Source organism: Leptopilina boulardi, unplaced genomic scaffold (assembly GCF_019393585.1).
Source record: "Leptopilina boulardi isolate dan_hultmark-lab unplaced genomic scaffold, ZJU_Lbou_2.1 LbouV2_328, whole genome shotgun sequence".
In the NCBI taxonomy this organism is placed as follows: Eukaryota; Metazoa; Arthropoda; class Insecta; order Hymenoptera; family Figitidae; genus Leptopilina; species Leptopilina boulardi.
The window spans coordinates 263,117-288,673 of record NW_026137894.1 but is presented as its reverse complement, the minus strand read 5'-3'; the positions used below and the strand labels follow the sequence as shown (position 1 = coordinate 288,673).

At 24.3% G+C, this 25,557-nt stretch overlaps 1 protein-coding gene across 1 annotated transcript in view; it reads left to right on the top strand.

The window, feature by feature from the left end:
* Positions 1 to 25,557, top strand: part of LOC127285065 (synaptobrevin-1) — a 58,947-nt gene that overhangs the window by 909 nt on the left and 32,481 nt on the right. Inside the window, exon 2 of the mRNA XM_051310870.1 lies at positions 24,937 to 25,148. Within this exon, the coding sequence (XP_051166827.1) occupies positions 24,937 to 25,148 (212 nt within the window). The remainder of the gene's footprint in view (positions 1 to 24,936; positions 25,149 to 25,557) is intronic.

Below are 25,557 nucleotides of genomic sequence, written 5' to 3'. Positions count from 1 at the left end.
TTTCCCACTTTCCACGAGATTTTATATATATATAAAAAATATATTATAAAATATAATATATTCATATATTAATATAATACTATTATTTTTATTATATTATATAATATAATAAAAATAATAATATTATTATATATAATATTATATTTTAATATATAATTTTTAGTATATATTTATGTAAAATATATTATATTTTATAGGTATATATATATTTATCGATATTATTAATATTTAATATTTGTGTGGAATTTTTATAATTTTTCGACAAACTTGGATTTTGACTAATTTCGAGTGTTTTTTTGTCAATTATACACTATGGGTATGATTTTTTTTTTTTTTTTTTTTGTATATAATATTCACTATTATTCAGTTTTGTAATTCATTTTTAGGATTTTTTTTTTTATTGCATTCTCATTACTGTAGTAAGTGATTTTTTTTTCATTTAGAAAAAAAATTATTCTTCTAATTTATATTTATTTTTTGAAACACCACCGATTATAATTAATAATTTTTTACATCCATTCTCCATTTGTTGATGTATTAATTTTTTTTTTTACTTGACTTTAAAATAATTAGAAAAATAAAAAAAATCTACAATTAGAAAACAAATCATTTTTTAAAAAAGGAAAATTAAATAATTGTTCTTATTTAAAAAGAAATTTATAATTTTTTTGATTAATAAAAAAAAATTGCAATAAATATCTTTTGAGACGAAATTTTATAGAATTTTTTTATTAAAAAAAAAATATTTCTTTATTATTATTATTATTATTATTATTATTATTATTATTATTAGTGCGATTCCAAGTGAGATTTTGACTTTTTCGGAGTAGGTTAACCGATTGCAATGAAACTTTGGAATTTTGTTATATATAGTAAGACTAATCTTTAACGTAAATTTCAGCCTAAAATATTTGTTAGTTTACGAGATTTGCAATAATAACAAAAAATTTAAAACTGCTATATCTTCCGTTCTAATAAACGGATTGAGGTCTACTTTTTTTTAAAATGTCAAGGAAAATGAGAGGAATAAATCTCTTTCAGAACATTTTTTTATAATTTTACAACTAAAAAAATTATTAAATAATAATTGAATAACTTTCGCGCGACTAACTAAAATTCAATCACTTAAACGCTAAAATGATCTTACCTGTGTTTTCTTTAATGTTCCAAAGGATTTTTATTGTAAATGTAAGTTTAACTTAAGAAATTTTATTAATTTATTAGTATAAACAATTGAGATTTCTGCTAGTTGACGTGCAGACGACATTGCGCACGCAGCATTCTCACATAGCCAACTGACGTGATTCGTGGACTAAATTGGCTATGTGAGAATGCTGCGTGCGCAATGTCGTCTGCACGTCAACTAGCAGAAATCTCAATTGTTTATACTAATAAATTAATAAAATTTCTTAAGTTAAACTTACATTTACAATAAAAATCCTTTGGAACATTAAAGAAAACACAGGTAAGATCATTTTAGCGTTTAAGTGATTGAATTTTAGTTAGTCGCGCGAAAGTTATTCAATTATTATTTAATAATTTTTTTAGTTGTAAAATTATAAAAAAATGTTCTGAAAGAGATTTATTCCTCTCATTTTCCTTGACATTTTAAAAAAAAGTAGACCTCAATCCGTTTATTAGAACGGAAGATATAGCAGTTTTTAATTTTTTGTTATTATTGCAAATCTCGTAAACTAACAAATATTTTAGGCTGAAATTTACGTTAAAGATTAGTCTTACTATATATAACAAAATTCCAAAGTTTCATTGCAATCGGTTAACCTACTCCGAAAAAGTCAAAATCTCACTTGGAATCGCACATTATTATTTTTTTTTTGTTTGAAAAAAGAAAATTGGAAAAATTATAATTTATAAAATGGTAAAATAATTACCCTCTTAAAATTCATAATTTTTTTTAGTAACATAAAAATTATTAGAATAAAATAAAAACAAAAATATTACTATTGTAAATTAAAATAAGTCTAGTAATGAAAATTTGAAAATAAATAAATAAAATTAATTACCATTCACAAATAATAATTTGTTATGTAGTAAAAAAATAATAATTGTTCTTTTAATTTTATTTTTCTAAATTCAATTATATATTAAGTTTAATGATTTTTCATATGCAACATCGATTTTCTGTCACCATTTTGTAATTTTCGAAAACTTTATCCATTTCAGTTCTCCAAATTACGACTTAAAATTTCTACTTCTTTTTTAGTCTTTTTTGTGAATAGAAATGAATTATTTATTTTTTTTTTTTTTTTAATAAAAAAACGATTATAAACCGAAACATTTTTTTCTAAGAAACAGTTATAAACATAAATATTTTTTTTTATAAAAAACAATTATAAATCGAAATATTTTTTTATGAAAAACAATTATAAATCGAAATATTTTTTCTTATAAAAAACAATTATAAATCGAAATATTTTTTTTATGAAAAACAATTATAAATCGAAATGTTATTTTTTATAAAAAACAATTTATATGCTGATTTTGTAGTTTTCGAAGTCAAAAGCGTGATAATAGAATTTTTTTCAAAATTGTTCAATAAAAATATTTGAATTTACCAAAATTAGTAATTATAGATAAATATTTGTATTTTATATAAAAAAAAATAAACTTATATAATAGATAACTACAAAAAAAAAATTTTAAACAATTAAAATTGTGAATTAATTATATATTTTCCAAATTATTGAATTCTATAATTTTTAATAAGTTAATAGTGAGAGAAATAATATTTAAAATTTCTTGAAAAATTTATTACATTTTGAAAAAAAGATAAATCTTTTAAAAATTTGTTAAGAAAATAATAATAATATTCAAATACTGTAATATATTTATAATGAAAAATTTTTTCAGAAAAATTAATTTCTTTATTTTTATATTTAATAAAAAAATGAAACATAATTTATTTATTTAATAATTTAATAATTGAATTACGAAATTAAAAGTTTTAAAATCAAATTAGTTGAATGTATATAGTTTAATATTTATATTAATAAGATATTTATAGTTTAATATTTTTAAATTTTTATCATGTAACTTATACATATAGTTAAAACAGACATTAGTATATCGATCGCGCAAATAAAATTCAAGTGCATTATATATTTTTTTATTGAAATTAAATTGCAAAATAATGATTTATAATATATTATTTAAAATATCATTTCATCAGAATATTGTAACTGGATTAAAATAGACGAAAATTTGAATAATATAATATGTTAATTAATAATTGATAATAATTAATCCTATATATATATAATTAATAGAATTGATCAAGAATTTTTCCACCTTATTAATTATTATAATGTAAAAATATTTTTTAATTATAATTTCGTCTTTCTTGTCAATTATAAAAAATATTGATTATCATTAATCAAAAAAAAAAAAAAAAAAAAAAGAATCATATTCTATACATATTTTTGCGAAAAAGAATTTTTATTAAAAACCGCTGCCAAATTGTAGTGTTCATACCTTCGTATTTATTTTTCTTGTTATCGTTTCATAAAAACTTTGCTTTCTCATGGAAATGAAAATTTTTCAATTAAAAAACAAAAACCTTTTCAAAAAGTCACGTTTAATATTTTTTTCTCTCATTTGAAACATCAATAATTCGATAAATATTACTAAAAAATTTTTACAATATTCACCAATAAGAAAAAATATTCCGCTAAAATTTTTTATTTATTTATTATTTTTTTTTATTGAATAATAAAATTAAAAATAAAAAAAAATACATTTTTTTTTTTTAAATAAAAACTTCAGTGTCAAAAAATTATAATCGACAATTTTGACCATTTTTATATTTTCTTCTATGAGGAAGTGAAAAATTCTTTTTATTCACTTTTTTTTCAATAATTAAATTAAAAATACAAAAATATTTTTTTCAACTTCTAATAATATTATCAAATCTCTTTTTCAAATTATATCAATTGATGTTTAACAATGATCTTAAAAAAAAGTAGTTTTTTTTTCTTCATTTTACGACAATTTTCAGTCATAAAATGAAGTTTAGCGAAAAAAAGCAGCATTAAACTGTGAGGTCATATATTACTTCTTTTTATGAACGTGAACAATGAAAAATCACATATATATATATAGAATGTTGCTTTCTTTGTTAAATTCATTATTTTGTTGCAAATGAAGTTGATACGTCTGTATGTATATAAAATTTCAACTTTAAATTTATGTTTTACTTTGTGATATACAACCTATATTTGCGTATACAATTTCTTTTTATTATTTTACTATATACAATGGAACAATAAATTCATAAATATTTCAAAATTTTTGATTTTTTTTTTTTTTTTTTTTTTAGTAATTTGTGTTTTGTATTTAAAATAATATTTTTATTGTTATATTGTTATTTATTGTATTATATTTCTTATTATTATTATTTTTTATTATTGTTGTTATCGTTAATATTTTTTATTATGGATTTTTCTATTTGTTTTTTTTTTTATTATTTTATAACACTATTTGACTATTGTTATTATTATTGATAATATTAAATTCTTTTATTAATAATGAGCCAAAAGTTCTGAACGTTCAAATGAATAAAATATTTTTTTCAATCTATAAATTATTAAAAATTATAATGTCAATGTAAAATAAAACAGTAAATTAAACAAATATTAAATTAATAACTTCTTTTTAGATATATTTAAAACAATATTTTGTAATAAAATTCGTATTTAAAGAAGTTACAAAAAAAAAATTTTTGTTCATTTGAACGTTCAAAACTCATTAATAATAACATTTTGTTCTAAAAAACAGGTTAATAATAATAATAATAATAATAATAAACGATATTCGGACAAACAGATTTTAATAAATATTATTCTGCAACGTTTCGAAAGTAAATTAATTTTTTTTTTGTTCTTATATAACTGAATATAACTCATTTAGAAAAAAATATTCCATATACTTTATATTTTTTTCCAGAAATTTTAATATATTTTCTAATTTTCTTCCAATTTTTTTCCTTATATACATGTATATATACTACGTTCATTCATTGTGGAGAGAAAAGTAAGTCATTCATGACGTCATAGATTGATACATTCTTCGAAAATAATTGGAACTGCCCTGCCCACTTCATATATATATATATATATAATATATATTTTTTTATCTTAATGTATCTACAGACAAACATTTTCTTTTTACTTTTAATTTTAATGAATTAAATTTTTTATTTACTTATATCCTTTAATTTCAATAATTATCATTTAATATCTATTACTAGAACAAAAAAAAAAAATTATAATTTTATTATTTCTAAATTTTTGAAATTTTTTACTTTTTTGCCTTTCGCTTATTAAAACAAAATATTGTTTTGAGAAAAATCAGATCAAAAAAAATAGTTTAAAAAAAAGACACACATTTTAAGACGCAATTTCCAAGACCTTTGTTATAAATCGATTTTCTAACACATTGTCAGCGTCTAGAGGAATTTCCAATAAAGTGCAACAAAAGCTAAATAAGTTTTGAGTGACATAAGTTACGCCTGTTTTTGTCCCAAAAAAAAAGGAAAATTTATATTAAAAATTTCTTAATTTCTAAATTAATATATTTTTTCTATTTTTAAACTTTCAGTATAATTTAAAAATAATATTAAACGGAATAATGGAAAATGCCTTAAAGCATATAATAAGTTTTATCTAAAACAATTTTTTTTTTACAAAAATTCTTTTATGAATTTTAAATTATTTATTTACATTGGTATGAGCTTATAAAAAAGAAAAAACGACCGCCTTTCGTACTAAAGTACTAAATTGAGAAAAATTATAATAATTAAAAAATATGTACAAAAAATTTAAACAAAAATAAGAAATTAGAAGTACAATTTTAGTGTTGCTACGATTTGATTTTTCTCTCGAACAAAATTCCATGAGTTTTCCAGATTTTCCAGGACTTAATATGATATTTTTTATACTCCATAAAAGTATGGTTTAAATATAAAAATAGTTAGTTTATTAATCAAACAGGCTTAGATGCGGTTTTAAAAATTTACTATTTGAATTTTTTCTGTCTATAAATGCAATAAAAAAAATGTTGGCAGATATGTTTTTTGAAGGTTTTTTCATGCTCTTTCCAATGGTGAATTTCGTTTTTTAAAATTTTTGAATTTTGACCTTGATTTTCTATAATTAAACATAAATTTGCTATTTTCACTAAAATCGATGCGTTTTTTTTTTAAATAAATAATTGCAAACGAAAGCTGAGGTATAAAATCTTTGACATTCAATATCTCGAAAACAAAAAAATCGGCATTCTGAAAATTTTGTATACAGATCGGAAAAAACCTCAGCTTTCGTTTGCAATTATTTATTTTAAAAAAAGTCGTATCGATTTTAGTGAAAATAGCTTTATGTTTAATTATAGGAAATCAAGGTCAAAATTTAAAAATTTTGAAAAACGAAATTCACCATTGGAAAGAGCATGAAAAAACTTTCAAAAAACATATCTGCCAAAATTTTTTTTATTCCATTTATAGACAGAAAAAATTCAAATAGTAGGCAGTGTCAGGGAAAACTGATAAAATTGACCCCCCTCTATCTTCCACAAAATTTCAAAAAAGTCAAAAATTTTTTTGGGGCTTTTTTACTATCAGGTAGGACAACATTTTTCCCAAGTTTCACTTTTTTTCGAGAAATCAATTTTTTAACTCAGGACATTACACGTAAAATGCCTCATATATATATATATATTTCTCAAAATTTCCAACTAGTTTCTAACATTTTTATTCCTCATCATGGGATATAGTATATAAATTTTAGAAAAATTATCAAAACTATTTATAATTTGACGATTAATAATAAAAAGCATATAAAAATAGTTATTAAATAAACAAAATTCATTAACATACAGTAAAGTTTATTACCATAATAAAATTTTTTTAAAAATTAATTTTTTGAATTCTTCACAAAAAATTTTAGCTCAATCTATCAAGTCTTTTGCGAAAAAACCTACGGAGAATATTTTTTATGTGAAATCCAAACAATCACATGACCTTAATGAATTTTGATGAATTTTATGATTTAATTTTTTTTCCAGGTGTTTTACACTTTTTCCATGACTTTTCCATACCAAATAAAATTCCCTAATTTTTCCTTTGCGTAGCAATCATGTAAAGAAAAAAATTTACAACAATAATACATATTCAACTTTAAAATATTTTTTCTTCAAAATCATCGTGCTTGATTTAAATTAAATTAAAAGAAAAAAACGTATTCTAAAAAAAAGGGGAAAGTTTATAATTGCAAACAAAAATATAATTAATTCGATTTTAATCTTTCTTTAATTGTAATTGAATTTTATGCGGACGAATGAATCGAAAAAGTAAGTTTTTCATAGATCAATTTATTTTTTTTGCTTATAAGTCTTTTACCCTTAATCACTTTAAATTGGAGTCAGAAACACCTATCGTTGTCGTCACAAAGAAGTGGAGTAAATCCTCAAATTCAATATATAGTCCATAAATGTATTGAGCCCGCATTTCTATATTTAGATATAATCAATGGACAACCGCAAGTTTGCACAAATGTTTGACTTAGCACTAAAATTAAATGGAAAAAAATTGCTTCCGTGACATTATAGACTTTCAATTATATATATATATGTATGTATATTGACATAATTGAAAAGTGTTTCTAAGTGAAAAATTTATTAGTTTCCTTTTTTTAACCTCCATGAAGTTGGCGTCGACGCTCAGAGCCGGAAATTGTTTTTCACAAGATCAAAAGTATCAAATTATTTTTTTTTTTAAAGATTTTCAATCCAAATAATGCCTTGAGAAATACTTTTCAAGATATTATGTGGTCCCAAAATCTTTTTAAAAATCATTTGATATTTTTGGTCCCGTGGAAAATAAATTTCGACGCTGAGCGTCGACGCCATTTTAGAGTGAAATGTATACTACCAAAACACATTTTTCCATACTAGGTCACGTGGGAGGTTCCCACATACCCTTAAGAAAATTCATTGCAAAGCATAAATTACAATTATTTGTTTCTATTTTATATAAAATTAACTATAACTTTTAGAAAACTTTTTTTAATTAAAAATTACGTTTTTCAAATTTATTTCAATAATTGAGGGGCTGATAGTAAAAATGGTTTAAAATAACATTGGGAGCAAAAGTGGGATAAGTGACTTGGGAGCAAAAACGGGTTAAAATGATTCGTGTAATTTATTGATAAATTCATTATATTATCGATTAAAAAATATTAATTATAATAAAATATGCATTTTTTCCTATTGTTAATATTTTTTAATCGATAATATAATGAATTTATCAATAAATTAAACGAATCATTTTAACCCGTTTTTGCTCCCAAGTCACTTATCCCACTTTTGCTCCCAATGTTATTTTAAACCATTTTTACTATCAGCCCCTCAATTTATATGTACAAATTTTTTTTTTTTTGTTTTAACTTTATCGGAAGAAAATTTCCTGTGTTTTCTATAGAATTCTATACAAACTTTTGGTTGGTTAAAGTGAATTTTATTATTTTCAAAATTTATTTATTTTACTAGTTCTTATAGTTTTTATATTAATTTTAAATGATTTTGTAGAAAATGTTTGATATATATTTAAATGAAACATTAACAGAATATTAGCCATGAATTATCTTTTAGTGTAAAATTTCTTATTTGTTTTTTTTTACAATGTCATAAGATAACCTCAAATGTTGTGATATTGTAAACATTGTCTTCTTTTTTATAGATTCTATCAAATTAGATTAAAAATATAATAATTTTTAATGTGTACGATGATGATATCATTACACTGAGAAAACGATATTTTTAGCACATTATGTTTATTTCAAACTTAGTATATCTTTGCTATACAGTTAAACAAATTAAAGTTTAATTCAATAATACATTTATGTTGATAAAATACTTACAAATATACATTTTGTTTGATTCAAAATTAGTGTATTCTTTATATGCAATTAAATATACATTAAATGAAAAATAATTCTTTGGTTGATCTAGTACATTATTTTATTTGTATTATATTGCAGTTTGGATAAAAATACAGTAAATTTAATACACACAGAATAAACTTTAACTTAAGGCCAGGTCCAAGTGAGGCAATGCCAACTACATTGAAACTAAAATTTTGGAAAATTTTCAACAGCCTTTTCTTGAAAACAAGAAGGTAAAATGCTTTTTCCTTTATGGATAATTGATTATTGGCAAGATATACACCAGCTAAAACTTTTTTTGAGTTAAAATAATAAAAAAAATTTCATGTCAATAAATTAAATATGAGCACTTTTTTCACAAAAACTGTAACAGTACTTTCTCAGAAATTACAATCAAAAATGCAATTTCCATTTGGAAAATTAATAAACGCTAAAAAATACACGACCTAAGATTTACCAATCACGAAAATAACAAAAAAAAAAGTATTTTAACATAACATATTTTACTCATTATGACAGCCGTTTGGCAGGTTATATATGTCAACAGACGTTTCGCAGTTTTGCCGAAAGGAGGAGATTGGCGCTGTTGCTAACCACCTGAAATACATAATCTACCAAAGGGCTGTCACAATCAGTAAAGCAGTATCAATATGTTAAATATTTAATAAAATTTTTTTTTTGTTATTTTCGTGATTGGTAAATCTTAGGTCGTGTATTTTTTAGCGTTTATTAATTTTCCAAATGGAAATTGCATTTTTGATTGTAATTTCTGAGAAAGTACTGTTACAGTTTTTGTGAAAAAAGTGCTCATATTTAATTTATTGACATGAAATTTTTTTTATTATTTTAACTCAAAAAAAGTTTTAGCTGGTGTATATCTTGCCAATAATCAATTATCCATAAAGGAAAAAGCATTTTGCCTTCTTGTTTTCAAGAAAAGGCTGTTGAAAATTTTCCAAAATTTTAGTATCAATGTAGATGGCGCTGCCTCACTTGGACCTGGCCTTAAAATGAGTTCTGAATGATATACGAGAAACAAATTTTTAGGTTAAGGGTATTTTGGCAAAGGACGTTTTTTTGTGGTTTGAAACTTACTCTGAAATAAAAAATGATTTTGGGTTAAAATTTTGGAGAAATGATTTTGTTTGGTACAAAGAATCTCGCTGTTCTACTCATTTACCATAATTTAACGTAAAAATAATAAAAATAAAGCAATAAATAGTAAAATAATGTATAATATCATAGTTCATTCAGCGGCCGCACTCGCTCGAATTGGCGCTGTTTACTGGAGCATTGACACACTCAAGCAACGTCTGTGTATGCGCCGCCATCTGTGTTTTCATTTTCGTTTAAAAATGCCAATTTTTAAACATCATTTTTTAATAATTTAACGCAAAATTATGTATTTTTCGGAGAACAGCGAGATTCCTTGTACTCAAATCTATCATCCCTCAAAATTGCAGACAAAAATCTTTTCTCATTTTAGAGTGAAATGTATACTATCAAAACACATTTTTCTATACTAGGTCACGTGGGATGTTCCCACATACCCTTAAGAATCATATTGTCAAAATCTTATTGACAAAAATATAAAATAATCAGTAGAACATCTGAATTGTGACAGATTGCAGGGAATGGTAGTTTTTTTTCGAAACATGGCGCGGAAATAGAATAGAAAAAAGCAGGGTGAAGCAGGTGTCAAAAATATAAAGATATGACATATTTCGGACGTTCTACTGAATTTTCAGTAAAAAATTTACAATGCGCCAATTCTAAACTAACCCTTAAGTTTAAATCAAAAATAATTTTCATTCAAACAGATAATATTTTTAAATATTTTCCTTTGTATTAAAATAAAACTTACAGTTTGTGGTAAACTAAACAAAATCGTTGAAACAGATCTCTATATTTAAATTAAAAAATTCTTTTTTCTAACAATAAATGTAAATCAATATAAAAACAATAAAATACATTGTTAAAATAAATAAATTTTACAAATGACAGATATTAATTTCAATCAACTTCACAGGCAAAGTTAGTAGAATTCACATGAAATTTTTTTCCTTTTTTTTTGTAATGTTGTTGAAAGTTCTAAAAGAAAAATTAAAAAATGATCAAAAATTATTTTTGTTCAATTTTTAAGGTTATTTAATTGTTGTGATTTCATATGTACGTAAATTTTTTCTGAAGATATTTTCGCAAAATATTTGATAAATTGAGATAAATTTTTCTAGAAAACTATATTACGGTAACTATGTTACGTTACCATCCTTCTTAATGGTTTTTGATTCTAAACAATACTAAAAAAAAAATTGACATATGAGGCATTTTACGTGTAATGTCCTGAGTTAAAAAATTGATTTCTCGAAAAAAAGTGAAACTTGCACGGAAAAAAAGAAAAAGTAACTTTTACTACTTTAAAAGTAAAATTGGACCTGTCCGAAGTTTCTGCGCATCTCTGGCAACTTTTACTCCAAAAATAGTAAAATTTACTTCAGAAATAGTAAAAATTACTACGGAAACAGTAAAATTTACTACAGAAATAGTCAATTTTACTATTTTTCGAGTAAAAGTTGCCAGAGATGCGCAGAAACTTCGGACAGGTCCAATTTTACTTTTAAAGTAGTAAAAGTTACTTTATTCGTTTTTCCATTTTTCTCCGTGTGGGGTAATTGTTGTCCTACCTGATAGTAAAATAGCCCCAAAAAAATTTTTGACTTTTTTGAAATTTTGGGGGAGATAGAGGGGGGTCAATTTTATCAGTTTTCCCTGACACTGCCTACTATTTGAATTTTTTCTGTCTATAAATGGAATAAAATAATTTTTGTAAGTATGTTTTTGGAAAGTTTTTTCATGCTCTTTCCAATGGTGAATTTCGTTTTTAAAAATTTTTAAATTTTGACCTTGATTTTCTATAATTAAACATAAATTTGCTATTTTCACTAAAATCGGTGCGTTTTTTTTTAAATAAATAATTGCAAACGAAAGCTGAGGTTTCTTCCGATCTGTATATAAATTTTCAGAATGCCGTTTTTTTTGTCGAGATATTGAATGTCAAAAATTTTATGACGGCGCGCGCGGCAAGGCGGTCGACTTATACCGTCCCGACATAAAATCTTTGACATTCAATATCTCGAAAACAAAAAAAATCGGCATTATGAAAATTTATATCCAGATCAGAAAAAAACCTTAGCTTTCGTTTGCAATCATTTATTTTTAAAAAAAATCGCATCGATTTTAGTGAAAATAGCAAATTTATGTTTAATTATAGAAAATCAAGGTCAAAATTTAAAAATTTTGAAAAACGAAATTCTCCATTGGAAAGAGCATGAAAAAATCTTCAAAAAACATACCTGCCAAAATTTTTTTTATTGTATTAATAGACAGAAAAATTTCAAATAGTAGGCGATGTCAGGGAAAACTGATAAAATTCTATTGTACAATTTTAATTATTATTTTTCATTGTTAATTTTTTAAAATACTTTTTGGATGACGAACAATAAAATTTAAAATTTCACTGGTTCCTCTCCTTAATGTTATTAGAACCAATTATTTATTATTATTATTATTATTATTATTATTATTATTATTATTATTAATTATTAAACTAATCATTATTAGAACCAAAGTTTCAGTCAGACTTTTCAAATTTTTGTAAATTTTCTATTAAAATAGTTAATTTTAATATTATTTTTTTCTATTATTTAATTTTATTAGTTTTAATTATTTAATAAAAATAATTATTATAAACAATAAATTTTCTATCAGTAGTAAATAATGTTTCAAAAAGACATGACTTTTATGAAAATTCCTGTAAATTTATAGTATGTACATAATATTATAAGTAGTAAAAGACAGTAGTAAAAGTCATGTTTCAGTCAGACGCAACACATTAAATTCTTGTACAAAATAAATTCTTACATGTAATTATCTGAAACTTATGTAATTTTATTGGAAAAAAATAATAAATAAATTTTCAACTAATAGTTAATATTATAATTATTATTTTTAATTGAAAAAAAGAATTTTTATGTGAATTTTATATGCTTTATTTTGTATTATGTAGATTCTACATCAACTCATAACTAGATTTTCTTGATGGAATGGGATTTGGCTATAAACTGGATTAAGTGATACTTCTATAGTGACCATAATTTTTAACCAAGTATTTTTTTTAAATTTCTTTTTAAAATCTCAAAGATACGGGACTTTTAAAAAAGCAAATTTAATTTTATATAAAAAATGAAGAGGTCAAATTTTAAAAAATTTTAAAAAAACAAAATTTACTAAATGAAAAGAGTTTAAAAAAATCCGTCAAAAAATTATTTGACATTTTTTTCATGTCTAGACAGAAAAAATTTAAAAAGAGAACGGTACTAAAACTTTCAGGTCTTGTAAATTATTCTTGTTACTTTTTTTGACAAAAAAAAAAAAAAAATTTTGAAAAATTAAAAATTACATATTTTCAAAAACGGATATCAAAATTTTAATTTTTGTCTAAAAATTTTTAAAATCAAATATTTAGTGTCAAAATTTTTGATAATAATTATCAAAAATTGTGAATTATGGTCTGCAACTTTTTTTTTGTGTAAACTATTTTTATTCTTAGAAATGTCAGACGAATGTTTATGATAAAAGAAAACTGATAATTTTTCATTAAATTTTAAACTTATCCAATGGACACTTATAATATTTACTAAAAGCTCTTTAAATTATAAATGCTTTTGACATGAAAACTTTTTAATTAAATTATCATTTGAAAATTTAATGTGTTCGAAATTAAACTCTTGTATATTGTTATAAAACATTCATCAAACTTGTCTCATTATTATAATTTAGTACAGCTTAAAAAAAAAGAAACAAAAACAATTATTAGAATTAAATTGTTCACATTTTGTAGATAATTTTTTTTCTCTATCAATTTGAATTACACTCAGAAAAAATTTTATTTAAAACAATCAAATTTTTGTTGAATCAACCAAAAGTTTATAATATTGGCTCAATCAAATTCTTTCTTAGATCGAAAAATTTATTTAAAATTAATCAAACGTTTATTTAGATCAAATAAATATTTATTTGAATCAAATAAATTTTATTTGAAATAACCCAAAAAAATTTTGTGAATACAAAGAAAATGGTATATTTGGTTCAAAAACAAAATTTTTCTCTGAGTTTAGTTAAAAATAACTAATGTGATAGAAAAAAGTCAGTTACTGATTTAAACAGTAATATTTCTACTAATGTTTTAGTATAAAAACTAACTTATTATTATTAATTAAATTCACTTTTAGGTTATGTCAAAGTAACTAGTTTATGGTAACTATAATTGAATTAGACAAATTTAAAACTATTTTCTAAGTTATTTTTCCAATTAATCCAATAATAATAATAATAATAATAATAATTTAGAAGAAGGTAGAATTTTATCCAGTGTGATATTTGTAGTTAAATAAACATTTTTTTCAATAATAATAATAATTTTTTCTATAAAGCACGTGTCTCATAATATATTTTCAATATATTTTTTTTCATCACGTAACAGTTGATTGTTGTGTAAGTTTACACGTCACAATAGCATTCTTAAGAAAATTTACTTAATTTAATAATAAAAAAAAAACCGAACATATTTTTAAATAATTAAAATTAATATCAAATATTCAATTAAGTAATTTTTTGGATAAATTTAAAGAGATTGATTTAACTTGATTGACAATTATTGCTTTATTTATATAAACGAGAAAATTCTCAATATTATTTATTCGTAATATCAAATTTTTACATTTACCATTTATTCTGAAATTTGAATTTTATTTCATTATTCTTTTTCCGTAATTTAATAATAATAATTGATATACAAATAAATAAAATTTATCTCGAAACAATATTGCCGGAGGCATGTTAATTTTATATATACATATAGTATAATTATATTAGATGAAAGCAATTTCATTGATACACATTTTCATTCATAACTTTTTCATTATATGAATGAAGTATATTTCAACCCCATGTCATATTTTAAAAACTTATATATCATTATGTATTTATTTAATATCACAAAATTGAAAATTATATAGAAAGAGATGAGGAAAATAATGTCGAAGGAACAAAAGTAGTTTATAAATTTTATATTATTATAAAAATATATATTAATTATATAATAATGATAGTTATATAAATGAATATAATATAATTAATTATATAAATTATTATTGTACTAGCGATGTATTCCTCGCTCGCTAACGCTCGCTCGGTTAAAATTGTACTTATTGTTGTTTACTTATTGTAGTTTATGTATATTATATTTATAATTTATGTTTTAAATTAATATCTTATTAATATTGTATAAAATTTATCATAAAATTGAAAAAAGATGTTACATAAAAATAGTTTGTAAGACTTTCTAAAAGCATATATGCAAAGTATTTTGATTTATTTGAAAATAGATTTTCCAAGGACGGTGTCGAGGGCACGGGGTTGGTGTCGTTTTTGGAAATTTGTCAACTTAATATAATAGAAGATGTTTCGTTTTAAATTAAGAAATGTTAAAATTATTAAGTTAAAAACATTTGATTTTAATGACACTTAAAATTAGACACAATATTATAGGTTACTAACTAAAAATTGAAAAAACAACAATAAATAATAAAAAATAATAATAAAAAATTGAAAAAATCAAAAAATTCTTAAAAAATTGCAAAATAACCCTTTTTCGAGTTAAAATTGAAAAAAGATGTTACATAAAAATAGTTTGTAACATTTTCTAAAAGCATATATGCAAAGTATTTTGATTTATTTAAAAATAATTGAAAATAGTTTTTTCAAGGACGGTGTCGAGGTCACAGGGTCGGTGTCGTTTTTCGAAATTTGTTAACTTAATATAATAGAAGATGGTCTGAATCAAACGTTTCGTCGGTGTAAACAGACTTTGGTTATAGGTAACAGAATAATTCGGTTGGCACAATCAAGGTTTGATAGTATTGACCAATCATTTGTTTCAAAATTTTGTAGAGCAACAGTAATAAAAGCCTTTATACATATAATGCTTCATATAAGAATATTGTAGTCCATGCACCCTATTACAATATTCATCACGTACTCGCTCGTCCAACCAACAAATATGATCTGAATTATAAAGTGAATTTGTTGAGACAGTTTCTTGAAGATCCTTATTGCGGGTGACTAGTGTTGCGCCTGATACTTTTTCATTAGCAATGAAAAGTACCATTACAAAAAAGAAAATTATGCTACAGGTACGGTTCATTTTAATTAATTTTAAAACTGAAAAATTATTATTATTATTTTTCTTTATTTCCTTTTTTATTAAATAGGGTATGTTCAAAAAGTATATGAAAACTTGCAAACTTTATAATACATTATTATAAAATTTTTAATGAAAATATAAAAATTAATAAAACTGCAAAAATTATTCATACATAAATTACACAGGCCAACAAAATTAGCAAACTTTTTTGGTGCGTCAAATGTTAGACCTGTTTCTGATAGGTTTTTTCATGACGAACACGAATCCGTAAACGAAAATTTCCTATCAGCTCTAGTTTTTGAGAAAAACGGGTTTAAAATGTTCAAAAATCGCGTTTTTGGCTAACATTGAGTACCTCTAACACTGAAACAAAAGGTCGTAGAACCTTCCACTTAGGCTTAATTTGAAGCTTAATGTTTTAACTATATTATCCCCAAAAATGACCTATCTTGCACCATAACCTCAAAGTCATTTGTTATCCATTTTTGATTCCCAAATATTCATTTTGTAAAAGTTTGAGCGCTTACATCTAGTCCTTGAGGTTAAGGTGCAGCAATGTAAATTTTATGAACTACATAGTCAAGGGATAAATTGAATTGAAGCTCAACAAGAAGGTTCACTCACCTTTGATTTTATTGACTAGAGTTATTCAAATATTACCAAATAAGTTCTGTAGTTAAATACTAGTTACCAACAATTTTGAGATTATTAGTGAATAATATAATTTTTAGGGCTTGTATTCTAAAGTTCATACTTTATTTTAAGTTCAAATAAAAGGTTCTATGATCCTTTTTTCTTTGCTAGATGTACGCGCTCAAACTTTTACAAAATTAATATTTGGGAATCAAAAATGGATAACAAATGACTTTGAGATTATGGTGCAAGATAGGTCATTTTTGGGGATAATAATTAAAACATTAAGCCTCAATTTAAGCCCAAGTGGAAGGTTCTACGACCTTTTATTTCAGTGCTAGAGGTACTCAAAGTTAGGCAAAAACGCAAATTAATACGCATTTTATTTTCGCCCCTCACATATTTTTACAAAGTACAAAAATAGTGTCTTTGTAAAACAGGGAAATTCCTAACACAATATTTTTAGATTTTACGCTTATGTATACCTAAACATATAATTATTATAAAATTATATTTTACTTTATAATATTATTCAATTTGTTACCATTATTTTATATCCCATACACAGAAAAAAAAACTGAACTCATTTTTGCTGCACCTCATTATGAGATCTGTGTAAAAAGGAGTTAACATACAACTTCACGTTACTCAATATAGGTTATGTTCTACATTGTGATGTTTTCATATTGGTAGTACTGCAGAATCTTGTAAATTATATATAAAATAAATATTAAACTAAATTATATCTACTTAAAGAATATTTATGTCTTTGATTCTTGAGTAATAAAATTTGTAAAAATATGACAATTTTCTTTATATTTATTTTTTTTTTTTATCATATATTCACTTTATTCTTAACAATTTTTAAATTAACCGCCTTTTTCGCTCAGCTACTTTTGCGTTATATGATTGGCACTAATGCAGTTGTCAATGAAGTCAACAATGTCAACAAGATTTCTAACCTAAAAATTCTATTTTTTTTAATTTCGTTAATTTGTGTAAAATCAACTTTGAGAATTAAAGTTTTCTTTAAAGCTATACGTTTGTTTATTAAAAATAATTATTTTATTTAATATTTTTCTAAGTAATTATTTGTTTGTTGACGATAATTTGTCATTAATTTCATTACACTGAAAACTCAAAATGAGTCAAAACAGATCATTTTTTCTGCACTTCAAAATGAGTAGTGTACCCTACTCATTTTGAGTTCAGTTTTTTTCTGTGTAGTAAGTTAAAATCATAATAATGATAATAATAATAATAATAATAATAATAATGCAGTATATTAAATCAAACGATATTAAAAAATACACATTAAATTTTATTATATTATAAAATTATATAATCAACGACCGCATAGTAAGATTGAACCAATATTGAGGTTCAATATTGTTGGCTAATATTGTCAAGGTCTATAGAAATTTCCCACTAGGTTGAATCATTGTAACCTCCTATTGGTTACAATACATGTATCCGATGTACAATGATTTAATTTGGATCATTAATAGGGAAATTGTACCATTTCTCCTATAGTAGTCTATTCCGAGATCTATTCACACATTTTTATATAGTAAAAAGATTTTAATTCTTTTTTTTTCATTAACATTTAGTATTTTTCATTTTAATTTATTTATTATTATTTATTTATTGTAATAGACTTTTTTAAACTTAATATTCAATGGAAAAAATCAATCACGATACGGGGAATCGAATCCTGGTTCAACGCACGCGAATCCAAAACGCTAACCGACCTACTACGATGAACAGATAATCTGAAAAAAAAAAAATTTTCTTCCTTTGAATCCAAACATTTACGTGAATTTAAAAGGTGTAAAAATTGTTTTTTTTTATTAATATGTGACGCGCTCTAAAGACGCAGGGACTTTACGAAGCAAAGAAAGGTTATGTTTTGAAATTTTTAAGTGAAAATACACAAAGATCAACTCTCAATATATAAACCTCTTGTTTATCTTTCTTACTTAAAAAATATTCAACAAAAGTTGACATTGATTTTACAATAAGTAAACAGGAACTTTTAATCAAAGTAAAACTGTCGTAAACATAACCTATAATTCATTTGCTTGAATATTGATATTGATTTAAGAGATGGAAAATTATATTTTCTCACAGCTAATTGCCGTAGTAAGGGGCCATTCAAGTATTACGTAAGCATATTTTCAAGGGTTTTGGACCCCCCCCCTCCCCAAATAACAAAAAATAATTTTGTATGGTGCGTAAGCAACTGAGGAACCCCCCCCTCCCCCTTAGATACTTACGTAATACTTGAATGACCCCTAGGTCGATTTGCGTGCGTCGAACACGGGTTCAATTCTCTATGACAACAATTTTTTTCCACGTAATATTGAGGTAAAAAAATTAAAATAAATAAAAATATATATCACAGTTTTCCTAAAAGTATCAAATTGAGACCAAAAATTGCATCAAATCTTTGCAACGTTTTGATGCACATAAGTTATATCAAAAAGAGATCGTTTTGTGTATCATTTCATAGAAATGATACACAAAACGGTCTCATTTTTTGATGCAAAAAATTTAATCAATTTATATCAATCATAGCCGAATTGAATCGACTCAAAATTAAACGAATTTTTTCAGATATTTTCGTAATAGTACAATTGCGGTGACCATTTCACTATTTAATTTGAAAATGAAAATAACAGAAAATCAAAGACAATGTGCAATTCGATAATTAAAAAGTGACAGCTTATAAACATAACCTAAAATGCATGAGAAAAAATTTGTCGATAAAATCAATATAGCCGAGCTTTTTAGAAGGTAGATGGCAGCTCTCAACTTTTTTCTTTCTTTAAATTTTTTCTGAATCGTTTTTATAAAAAGCAAAACTCTTACTTGCTAAACGGAAATATTGGTCAAAAAGATGTATTATGTTATCAAAAAAAGTAATATTGTATATCAATAATATTGGTTTAAATCATAAATTAATTATTTTCAACAATGTTTTTAATAAAATAATTCATTATTTTCAACAATATTTTTAATAAAAAATTAATTTTTTCACAAATATTTTTGATCAAATAATAAATGTTTTTCACCAATGTTTCAGTTAAAAATTAATATTTTTCACCTTTTCTTTGATAAAAAAATTAATTTTTTATTAAAAATATTGTTGAAAATAATGAATTATTTTATTAAAAACATTGTTGAAAATAATTAATTTATGATTTAAACCAATATTATTGATTACAATATTACTTTTTTTGATAACATAATACATCTTTTTGACCAATATTTCCGTTTATAGCAAGTAAGAGTTTTGCTTTTTATAAAAACGATTCAGAAAAAATTTAAAGAAAGAAAAAAGTTGAGTGCTGCCATCTACCTTCTAAAAAGCTCGGCTATATTGATTTTATCGACAAATTTTTTCTCATGCATTTTAGGTTATGTTTATAAGCTGTCACTTTTTAATTATCGAATTGCACATTGTCTTTGATTTTCTGTTATTTTCATTTTCAAATTAAATAGTGAAATGGTCTCCGCAATTGTACTATTACCAAAATATCTGAAAAAAATTCGTTTAATTTTGAGTCGATTCAATTCGGCCATGATTGATATAAATTGATTAAATTTTTTGCATCAAAAAATGAGACCGTTTCCTTTATCATTTCTAAAAATGATACACAAAACGATCTCTTTTTGATATAACTTATGTGTATCAAAACGTTGCAATAGAAAAAGATACAACCAAGTTTACTGTGATTAACAAGCTTGTGCAAATTACTTGACACAATTTTTCAGCTCTCCTAATCGAGTATAGCGATTATTTACCCCTCTTTTTTTTCTTCTTCTATATATCTTCACTAATTAAAAGAGTTAAAAAATATAGACTAATTCAGTTTACTCTTGTAGTAAATGCTGCGAGCAAAATCGAGTGGAAGATTGCCACACTATATAGCTTTTGAAAATCGATATCTGAACATCTAGGACTTCTCATATAACATATTCCAATGATCTTTTCTATTTTCTATTTTTTTTCCTTATATTCCACATTTAGTTTTCTCATGGAATATAATATCATCTAATTGTTTGTCTGCTCTTTTATTTCCACACCTTCATCCTCTCCTTAACCTGTGGCATTTGAAGAAATTAGTTTATTCCGCGTGTGCGTGAAATACATCATTTTTTGAGATATATTTCAAGCAAAAGAAGAAAAAAAAAGAAGAAGAAAAAGAAAAGGAAAAAAGTAAACAAAATCTGAAAAACGAGGGGATGTATCTTTGATTTTCAGAGTTGAAACTCGTGTATGACACGAGGGAGTATAGCTAGATCTGGGACGCGAACTCTGGCCTTTCGTGTCATTGGTCTCTGACACCGAGCGCTGGAAAGAGATTATAACCCTTACCTAGAAAACGCAAACCACCTCGGAAAACACTTTTTTTTTATCCTCCCATACTCAATTTCCTTTGCGACTCCCACTCAAAAACATTTTCTTTTTATTTAACGCATCATATTTTTTGACTGACATTTTCAGAAAATGCGTGTCAAGCTTTCTAACAAATGAAACGCCCACGTTTATGAAAGCATCATTAGCTGTGATGAGTTTCAGTTTATTGATATTATTTTTTTTTTATCCAGAAACTTGAATAAAGTTCTATTTATTTTATTTATCATTATTTATTTATTTGTTAATATATTTAATTATTATTAATTCATTATTTATTTTTAATTATTAGTTTATTTTCTCCCTATATATGTGTCCTGACGCGGTGAAAGGGACCTTACGGTTCCAAAGCAAATTTCACAGGAGAGGCGCTCGAAGTGTAGCACGAAAATAGACATTTGAGTAGTGGGGACGTACAACTGCAAATCAGCACCACTGCTCACCACTACAACGCTACACTCATATGTCTGTGAGCATGCTACCTTCGTGCATCTTCGGCTCTACCATATCTTGTACCTCCCTACTCTTTCTAAGCTCTGATGTAAACATTGCCCTGGGCCCGGCAAATGGATTCATTTTCTATTAAAGTTAATCGATTAATTTTGATTGACAAAATAATACGTAAATAACTTGAAATATCTTGTTCGGATTTGTCGGATTAATTAGATGAGGGCGAGCTGATTAAGAAGCATCTCCATTTTTAAAAGTAATTTTGTGGTTATAAAAGTTGGATTTTTGACAGAAGTGGGGACAGACATTGAACAACAGCCGCTGCTGAACTAACTTACCCCAAATTACTCCACTTTAAATCTTTAATAAAATAATTTCCTCACAATATTATTGCAAAAATAATATTCCTCTATTATTCCTCCAAATGCCAACTCGAAATACTTTATCCTTTAAAGATGAGAAGAAATTTACGAAACCCCTTTTTGACAATGTTTAAACATTTTTTTAATAATTATTTATTAATTCTCTGAAAATCGTTGTTATCAAATAAAATTAATTTTTATTATTTATTTTATCAACAGAGAAATTTTCAATTTTTACTTTTCTTACAACAGTAAAAATAACATTACTTTTGCTGTATAAATAAGTTATATGTCTTGAATTTAAAATATAAATTATTATTATTATTATACATTATTAAAATAATGAAAATCTAATAAATTGTTTATTGCAATTTTACTGGCTTTAATATGAGATAAATCCATTTTCCGGGCCCAGCGCAATGTATACATTAGAGCTTAGAACTAGTGGGGAGAGACAAGAAATGGTAGAGCCGAAGATGCACGAAGGAAACACGCTCACCGATATACGAGGGTAGCGTCGTAGTGGTGAGCAGTGGTAGTGGTTTTGCAGTAGCCACGAGGCGCCCGAGAATACGCGGAAAAGTACTTATGTTTAAAGCTATATAACACAATAAGTATTTGAAGGAGACAAATTTTAATTGTTGGAAATGAAAAAGCAACTCAAAAACTATCGATTGGTATAAAAAAATAAAAATCGATTTATTTAATCATAAGGTCCCTTTCACCGCGTCAGGACACATATTATAAAAAGTTTTCGCTATCCGGTAGTTGTATTAAGCATGTTAAAAATATATGTTAAAAACGAACATAACCTCAAAACTCAAGGTCATATGACAAAAAAACACTGAAAAAAAATTATTTGATTCAAATACTCGATTACTTGACTATTATCAAATAAATATTTATTTGTATCAAATAATTATTATTTAAGTCAATTTAAACGAGGTACATTGAAAATGGACCAAATTTTGGTACCCGCTTAGTTTCATGAAAATACGGAATGGAACACAAGCGCTCTCGTGGGAAGTATGTAAACAGTGGGAAAAATTGGAAGTACGTTGAACATAACCCAAAAATACATTGCTCCTTTTATTTAAAACTTTTACAATGGCTGACTGTCCAGCTGAGTTTAACACAATCAGTGGCGCTAGTGTTCCATTACGTATTTTCATGACACTAAGCGGTTACCAAAATTTGGTTCACTTTTAACGCAGATTTAACATGGTCGTTCGGTCTCCTTATACCCGCCGTTTCAACATGTCATGTTGAATGTAATTTCAATTAATATTTAATCAACGATTAAATTAAATGACCGATTTTGAGCGATTTAACAGGCTTTAATTAATAATTAATTATATTTCAATCAGAATTAGTGAACTTGGACCAATCAATAACATAAATGAAAAATCCAAAAATCAAAATGTAATTTTTCTATCGATTCACAATCTATTTGTAAATTTAAGCAAATTTTTAGGTTAATTTACATTTGGGTTGTGTTTTTACTTTAAGGTTATGAAATAACTCTCAGGTTATGTTTCTTTACTTTACGAGGGACGCATGGTAACTTTTTTCCAACGTCCGACGTAGTAAAATTATATCCAAGCAGCACGGTATATTCCCTGAATATCCGTTGAATACCACAGTGGAATATTCTCATGATCTTCTAGGAAAATCAAAATGTCCGCATCATGGGAATATTCCAAAGTGACATTCAGGGTATATTCCAGTGACATTGAGGGAATATTCCTTGGTGACATTCATGGAATAATCCAGTGACATTAAGGGGATATTCAGGTGATATTGTGGAATATTCATTTAATATTACCTTTAATGTCACTGGAATATTCCCTGAATGTCACCGTGGAATATTTCCATGATGCGGACATTTTGATTTTCCTGGAAGATCATGGGAATATTCCACGGTGGTATTCAAGGGATATTCAGGAGATATACCGTGTTGCTTATATACTTGCATTTTTTTTGTGCAAAATTAGGTTAAATGTAAAAAAAACTGCTGGGTTTAAAGATAAAATCTGAAAATATAACCTCAAAATTGAGTTTCTTGAGTCATATTTAAATATACAGGCAATTTAATAGTTTGATTTCTATTAATTTAATTTAGAATATTAATATTTGCAAGGCTTGAAAAAAATTATAAGCCTTAAAGTTGAAAATCGTTGTGATTGGCGCTCAGGGGGGCGAGATCTGTCAAATTAATTATTGATTTGTTTTTTTTTTTATATATTATTATTAATTTATTTGTAATTATTGATTTAATTTTGTATTTTATTTAACATTTTTTTCTAAATGTTAATTTAGTATTATATACACGGAAAAAATTACTAAGAGCATGGGGGATCGAACCCGAGTTCGACGCACGCAAGTTAAGAACGCTAACCAATATACTAAGATGAATAGATGTCTGAGCTAACAATTTTTTTATTTCCATATTAAATCTTTAAAAATATTATACATATAAAAATGTTGATATCAGAGGTAGAAAATAATTTTCTTGAAACAAATATATTAAAAAACAAAAAATGACAAACATAACCTCAAACTCACCATGTGGATTTCTCCTCTCATTTAATAATTAAAATTAAAAATTTTTTTACTTAACTTTCAATAAGTGTGCTTATAGTCTAATTGCGATAAAATACAAAAATAGAAATAAACTTTAGCTTCTCATTTTTAATGCCCAAAAAGAAAAAATTCATAAACATAACCTAAAAATGTTTGCTTCTATTATGTCGTTTTTTTTTGTAGAGTGAATTATATTTATATTTGAAAGTCAAATTTGAAAATATATTGCAGTTCTCAATTTCAGAATTAAAATATATATTTTTTTTGTAGGGCATCAGAAGGTGGGCTTGCGCCAGATGCGGCAGGAGGTGCAGGAAGCGATGGAATCGTCGGAGGTCCAAGAACACCCCAACAGATTGCATCGCAAAAACGATTACAGCAAACGCAAGCGCAAGTCGACGAAGTTGTCGATATTATGAAAACAAATGTCGAAAAAGTTCTCGAACGTGATCAAAAACTCTCAGAACTTGACGATCGAGCTGGTAAATATTTTTTTATAAAAAAAAAAAAAATATATAAATTTATCATTTGAAATGTGAATCAAGTTTAGAAAAATAATAATAATTCAATAATTATTAATAAAAAAAAAATAATAATAATTCAAATAATATAAATTAATATTAATAATTATTGTTAAAAATAATAAATAATTAATCGTATTAATAGTAAATCATTTTTACATTGAAATTTAATTTATGAATATTATTGGTTTTTTTTTTTTTTTTTTTTTCTCAATTTTTTTTGACTTTTTTAAAAAATTTTATTTTAAGTATATTTTACGATATTGTAGAAAATAGTTTTTACAAAAAATTTCTGAGGCTATTAGGATCTATAGATAATCCCCCTGATATATTATTATGTGAAGAAGGAAACGATGAGTTATGAGTATAT